This window comes from Mizuhopecten yessoensis, unplaced genomic scaffold (assembly GCF_002113885.1).
Source record: "Mizuhopecten yessoensis strain PY_sf001 unplaced genomic scaffold, ASM211388v2 scaffold1461, whole genome shotgun sequence".
Lineage (NCBI taxonomy): Eukaryota > Metazoa > Mollusca > Bivalvia > Pectinida > Pectinidae > Mizuhopecten > Mizuhopecten yessoensis.
The window spans coordinates 121,370-129,072 of record NW_018404058.1 but is presented as its reverse complement, the minus strand read 5'-3'; the positions used below and the strand labels follow the sequence as shown (position 1 = coordinate 129,072).

Sequence of the window (7,703 nt, the reverse complement as noted above, 5' to 3'; positions counted from 1 at the left end):
ATTTAACAAATATCACAGGATAATTAAACAAATATCACAGGATAATTTAACAAAAATCACAGGATAATTAAACAAATATCACAGGATAATTAAACAAATATCACAGGATAATTTAACAAATATCAAAGGATAATTAAACAAATATCACAGGATTATTTAACAAATATCACAGGATAATTAACAAATATCACAGGATAATTTAACAAGTAAAAACAATAAAGGTACAAAAGCAAAGCAGCGCATAAGTAATCACAGACAGGTAGCGTGTGTAATCACACACAGGTAGCGTGTGTAATCACAGACAGGAAGCGTGTGTAATCACAGACAGGTAGTGTGTCTATTCACAGACAGGTAGCGTGTGTAATCACAGCCAGGTAACGTGTGTAATCACACACAGGTAGCGTGTGTAATCACAGACAGGAAGCGTGTGTAATCACAGACAGGTAGTGTGTCTATTCACAGACAGGTAGCGTGTGTAATCACAGACAGGCAGCGTGTGTAATCACCGACAGGTAGCGTGTGTAATCACAGACAGGTAATGTGTCTAATCACAGACAGGTAGCGTGTGTAATCACAGACAGTCACAGGATAATTTAACAAATATAACAGGATAATTAAACAAATATCACAGGATTATTTAACAAATATCACAGGATAATTAAACAAATATCACAGGATTATTTAACAAATATCACAGGATAATTAAACAAATATCACAGGATAATTTAACAAAAATCACAGGATAATTAAACAAATATCACAGGATAATTAAACAAATATCACAGGATTATTTAACAAATATCACAGGATAATTAAACAAATATCACAGGATTATTTAACAAATATCACAGGATAATTAACAAATATCACAGGATAATTTAACAAATATCACAGGATGATCTAACAAATATCACAGGATAATTTAACAGATATACAAGTGAACGACGGCGAAGTATAGACTAGAGCTCTACTCCAGATATAGAAGTGAACGAAGGTGAAGTATAGACTAGAGGTCTACTCCAGATATAGAAGTGAACGAAGGTGAAGTATAGACTAGAGCTCTACACTAGATATAGAAGTGAACGAAGGCGAAGTATAGATTAGAGATCTACTCCAGATATAGAAGTGAACGAAGGTGAAGTATAGACTAGAGGTCTACTCCAGATATACAAGTGAACGAAGGCGAAGGATAGACTAGAGATCTACTCCAGATATACAAATGAACGAAGGTGAAGTATAGACTAGAGATCTACTCCAGATATAGAAGTGAACGAAGGCGAAGTATAGACTAAAGATCTACTCCAGATATACAAGTGAACGACGGAGAAGTATAGATTAGAGATCTACTCCAGATATAGAAGTGAACGAAGGCGAAGTATAGGATAGAGATCTACTCCAGATATACAAGTGAACGAAGGTGAAGTATAGACTAGAGCTCTACTCCAGATATAGAAGTGAACGAAGGCGAAGTATAGATTAGAGATCTACTCCAGATATAGAAGTGAACGAAGGCGAAGTATAGGATAGAGATCTACTCCAGATATACAAGTGAACGAAGGCGAAGTATAGATTAGAGATCTACTCCAGATATAGAAGTGAACGAAGGTGAAGTATAGACTAGAGGTCTACTCCAGATATACAAGTGAACGAAGGGGAAGTATAGACTTGTTGAAGGTGAAAACAAGGAGAATGAAATATAAATTTCTATTTCTACTCCAGGTATAAAGAGCATGGAGGGCGAAATATAGAGTGAACGAAGGCGAAGTATAGACTAGAGTTCTACTCCAGATATACAAGTGAACGAAGGTGAAGTATAGACAAGAGATCTACTCCAGATATACAAGTGAACGACGGCGAAGTATAGACTAGAGATCTACTCCAGATATAGAAGTGAACGAAGGCGAAGTATAGGATAGAGATCTACTCCAGATATACAAGTGAACGAAGGGGAAGTATAGACTTGTTGAAGGGGAAAACAAGGAGAATGAAATATAAATTTCTATTTCTACTCCAGGTATAAAGAGCATGGAGGGCGAAATATAGAGTGAACGAAGGCGAAGTATAGACTAGAGATCTACTCCATATATACAAGTGAACGACGGCGAAGTATAGACTAGAGATCTACTCCAGATATAGAAGTGAACGAAGGCGAAGTATAGGATAGAGATCTACTCCAGATATACAAGTGAACGACGGCGAAGTATAGACTAGAGCTCTACTCCAGATATAGAAGTGAACGAAGGTGAAGTATAGACTAGAGATCTACTCCAGATATACAAGTGAACGAAGGTGAAGTATAGACTTGTTGAAGGTGAAAACAAGGAGAATGAAATATAAATTTCTATTTCTACTCCAGGTATAAAGAGCATGGAGGGCGAAATATAGAGTTAATATAGGCAGCAACTTCAAAATAAGGAGGGTGAATATGTATCTGTTAGAAGTAAGGCGAAGTACAGAGTTCTACTCAATGAATGAAACAAGGAGGGTGAATATAGCTCGATATACTCCACGCATGGCCTGGCCAGGTTCTCATTTTCGAAATTGGAAGCCCAACCCTACTGTCTTTGTTAACATCTCACACGATTCTTCTTTCCAAGTAGCAATACATAAATCCCTGACAGGTGGTGTGAACACATATCATCCGCCTAGCAACGTAGATAATTCAGTCTCAACAATCGTTTTATTTGAGGACTGCCATATATTTCTCGCAGTTTTATTTGAATTATTGAAATTATGAGGTTTTGATAAATGGTCCTACTATACAGACATTCATTGGTAGATTGTCCGTCCACACCTGTGACTGCGGGAGTAACGACAGAAGCTGTTGGGGTGTAATCGTTCTACACGCCCAGATACAATAAAATCACCGTTAGTGTCGAATTCCTACTCATAAATATTTAAATTCATAAAAGAAGCTGCATGCATCGGAATGGATTATAATGATGAACACAACACATGCCTGTCTTATCACTTGCCACTCGAGAAGATAGGTTGGACACTTAATTTAACGAGATTACACGCGTTAAAACATAATCATCCTTACTATAGAGCCTATAGTTTTAATACAGCGAATTGCGAATAGTGATAACTAATAGAAATAATAGTCCAACGGAACTGGACTGGTTCGTGCGCCGGTGACCAGGTGAGAGCGTCCGTCTAGAGTACAGAGGTCCCGGGTTTGAATCCTAGTATGGGCGTTGTATTTCCTTCCCAGTTAAAATGCTATCCACATGTCAAACTACATTTCAGTCATGCAAGATACAAAATACAATATATAAGAATTTGTATTTAACGTCACATATTTAAAACAATAGACATTAGCATTGTAGTGTTATTTTTGCGACAAACTAAGGAAACAACATGCAGGTAAATTCAAAGCTATAGTTAAGAAATAGCAAGCTAATATCACGGGATAATTTAACAAATATAACAGGATAATTTAACAAATATCACAGGNGTGTCTAATCACAGACAGGTAGCGTGTGTAATCACAGACAGGTAGCGCGTGTTATCACAGACAGGTAGCGTTTGAAGTTTTTTATAAACTGGAGGTAAATAGTGGGTACTACTATGTTGCACAAGTATTACTTTCAGAGGGTTAAGACCTAAGGCATACAACCTAATCAGTAACCGTGCGTGTTTTATACACCTAGTATTAAGTAACGGTGTGTGTTATATACGCCTAGTATTAAGTAACGTTGTGTGTTATATACACCTAGTGTTAAGTAACGGTGTGTGGTATATACACCTAGTATTAATTAACGGTGTGTGTTATAAACACCTAGTATTAAGTAGCGGTGTGGGTTATATACACCTAGTATTGAGTAACGGTGTGTGTTATATTCCCCTAGTATTAAGTAACGGAGTGTGTTGTATACACCTAGTATAAAGTAACGGTGTGTGTTATATAAACCTAGTATTAAGTAACTGTGTGTGTTATATACACCTGTATTAAGTAACGGTGTCTGTTATATACACCTAGTATTAAGGAACGGTGTGTGTTATATTCCCCTAGTATTAAGTAACGGAGTGTGTTGTATACACCTAGTATTAGGTAACGGTGTGTGTTATAAACACCTAGTATTAAGTAACAGTGTGTGTTATATACACGTAGTATTAAGTAACGGTTTGTGTTATATACCCCTAGTATTAAGTAACGGTGTTTGTTATATTCACCTAGTATTAAGTAACAGTGTGTGTTATATACACGTAGTATTAAGTAACGGTGTCTGTTATATACACCTAGTGTTAAGTAACGGTGTGTGGTATATACACCTAGTATTTAGTAACGGTGTGTGTTAAATACACCTAGTATTAAGGAACGGTGTGTTTTATATTCACCTAGTATTAAGTAATGGTGTGTGTTATATACACATAGTATTAAGTAACGGTGTCTGTTATATACACCTAGTGTTAAGTAACGGTGTGTGGTATATACACCTAGTATTGAGTAACGGTGTGTGTTATATACTCCTAGTATTAAGTAACGTTGTGTGTTATATACACCTGTATTAAGTAACGGTGTTTGTTATATACACCTAGTATTAAGGAACGGTGTGTTTTATATACCCCTAGTATTAAGTAACGTTGTGTGTTATATACACCTGTATTAAGTAACGGTGTCTGTTATATACACCTAGTATTGAGTAACGGTGTGTGTTAAATACACCTAGTATTAAGTAGCGGTGTGTGTTATATACTCCTAGTATTAAGTAACGTTGTGTGTTATATACACCTAGTGTTAAGTAACGGTGTGTGTTATAAACACCTAGTATTAAGTACCGGTGTGTGTTATATACCCCTAGTATTAAGTAACGGAGTGTGTTGTATACACCTAGTATTAATTAACGGTGTGTGTTATATTCACCTAGTATTAAGTAACGGTGTGTGTTATATACACCTAGTATTAAAATACTTCTCTGTTCTAAAGATTTTATTAAAGAGGTCCCAATGACGCATGTCACCTAATACTACATTAATTTTGTTTATCTATTTATTTATTTTCGAAAATCAGATTTCTAATGTTTTGTACGTACTAAGTAATGGCATGTCACTTGTCTTTAAGTCTTAATTAAAGCTTTTATAAAGAAAAAGTTGACGATGAATTCTTAAGCCCAAGTCTATGCACAAGTTTCAATCTCTAAAAGGACCTGTTACAGGAACAAAAGAATTTTGCCCACAAAGCAATTTAACCATTACTGGGTTATATTTGTAGCTCCCTAAGTCACGACCCATGAGATATTTTTTAAAAATTAAAAAGGTCCCCAGGGCCTGTGCTATGAACTATTTAGTGCCGCCTTCCAAAGGTGTACGACAGGGTTCACTTTTTTGTCCAAAAAACTATCAAAACAATGTTTTACGCTACCAAATAATATTATATTATTTAGAATAGGATCTGCTGCAAATTATGAACTCAAATATGCAACAAAACATTGCATAATAAAAAAGTTATAAAATCTTAAACTCTAAAAATGTTGGTATTTTTATACACTTTTTTGCTACATCAATTGTTTTACGGAAGTAAAACACCAATTTCCGGTTCTTGTACACCAAAAAACTTTTAATATTATTTGGTGCATTATGTTGAGATACGATAGTAAAAATTTCAGAAAATTTGAGAACCGGTAAATTTGTCATATAAATGTCAAATTGTAGCAACGTCTGTTTCCAAATAAAATCCAACAACCTTATGACCTATAGTCATGTTTGATAATTTAACAATACGTCGCACCAATTTATTATCGCAACTGATCAAATTTTCATCAATAAGGTCTGCTGCTCATGATGAGCCCAACTATAAAGCTAGATGTTGCAAAATAAAAAAGTTATGCAGTCTCACACACATAAAAGTTTAGTATGTTATGTACATTTTTAGTTGTTTCGCATCTTTACGGAAATGATAGACATATTTCCGGTTTTTGTACACCAACATACTTTGGATATTATTTGGCACATTATGCTGACTGACGATAGTAGAAATTTCGAAAAAATCGGTAGTCGGTAAATGTGTCATCTTAAGGATAATATGTTGTATGTCCCCTTAAACCACCTAGTTTAGCTAAACAGTCATACTCTACTATAAACCATATCATCCACCTTGATAGTATATTGGAATGATTTTAGGTTAATTATGAAATAATTGCATTGATCTGTAGTTATTGAAGATTTATTTTGACATTGGTCATACAACATATTATCCTTAAGATGACACATTTACCGACTACCGATTTTTTCGAAATTTCTACTATCGTCAGTCAGCATAATGTGCCAAATAATATCCAAAGTATGTTGGTGTACAAAAACCGGAAATATGTCTATCATTTCCGTAAAGATGCGAAACAACTAAAAATGTACATAACATACTAAACTTTTATGTGTGTGAGACTGCATAACTTTTTTATTTTGCAACATCTAGCTTTATAGTTGGGCTCATCATGAGCAGCAGACCTTATTGATGAAAATTTGATCAGTTGCGATAATAAATTGGTGCGACGTATTGTTAAATTATCAAACATGACTATAGGTCATAAGGTTGTTGGATTTTATTTGGAAACAGACGTTGCTACAATTTGACATTTATATGACAAATTTACCGGTTCTCAAATTTTCTGAAATTTTTACTATCGTATCTCAACATAATGCACCAAATAATATTAAAAGTTTTTTGGTGTACAAGAACCGGAAATTGGTGTTTTACTTCCGTAAAACAATTGATGTAGCAAAAAAGTGTATAAAAATACCAACATTTTTAGAGTTTAAGATTTTATTACTTTTTTATTATGCAATGTTTTGTTGCATATTTGAGTTCATAATTTGCAGCAGATCCTATTCTAAATAATATAATATTATTTGGTAGCGTAAAACATTGTTTTGATAGTTTTTTGGACAAAAAAGTGAACCCTGTCGTACACCTTTGGAAGGCGGCACTAAATAGTTCATAGCACAGGCCCTGGGGACCTTTTTAATTTTTAAAAAATATCTCATGGGTCGTGACTTAGGGAGCTACAAATATAACCCAGTAATGGTTAAATTGCTTTGTGGGCAAAATTCTTTTGTTCCTGTAACAGGTCCTTTGGATACTAATTCTTGCTGGGTTAATAAAGTTAAATATTAACATTATTGTGTGTTTAACCAAAACATAATGTTTGAATCATATGAATGGAGAATTCATAAATTGTCTGATCCATCCCAATGCCGGTCTCTACGTATAAAGCCTGTGCGCGCTATATCATTCTATACAATTGTGTGTTCTATCATCAATACAAATATCTGAAAAGAATATATTTACCATCGCTTGCATGTCTTTAGCCCTCTCCTTTGCTCGGAAATAATTGTGTGCTTCCACAAATTCGGTTTTCTGGGCTGCTGATGCTAAAATTACGGTGGACATAAAAAGTAATAGTACAGAAGTCGACATGATCACAGCACTGTATCAAACTGACTGTAACTCACCTTTCAACGGGCCCGGGTATATACCTGAATCACGTGACTCCCACGGAGCCGCGATTGTATATCAAATTTAAGCCAAAACATATGTATTTGGGTGTGTGATTTGTATTTTTTTCTTAAAGCGTTAAACATTTTGACAAGAAATAAGTCTATCCAATGAATACAATGACGTACTATACTTGTTTGAATAATTGATTACACAATTTACCTGATTAAGTAATAATTCACAAATGTTTTTGTTTAAATTCTAAAAA

The 7,703-nt window shown here is 34.7% G+C and overlaps 1 protein-coding gene across 1 annotated transcript in view; it reads right to left on the bottom strand.

Annotated features, from left to right (window-relative positions):
- Positions 1–7,458, bottom strand: part of LOC110462510 (peptidase inhibitor 16-like) — a 19,419-nt gene extending 11,961 nt beyond the window's left edge. Inside the window, exons 1-2 of the mRNA XM_021516487.1 lie at positions 7,453–7,458; positions 7,289–7,371 (exon numbers count right to left, since the gene is read on the bottom strand). Of these exons, the coding sequence (XP_021372162.1) occupies positions 7,289–7,300 (12 nt within the window). The 5' untranslated portion in view covers positions 7,301–7,371; positions 7,453–7,458. The remainder of the gene's footprint in view (positions 1–7,288; positions 7,372–7,452) is intronic.
- Positions 7,459–7,703: the final 245 nt, after the last annotated feature.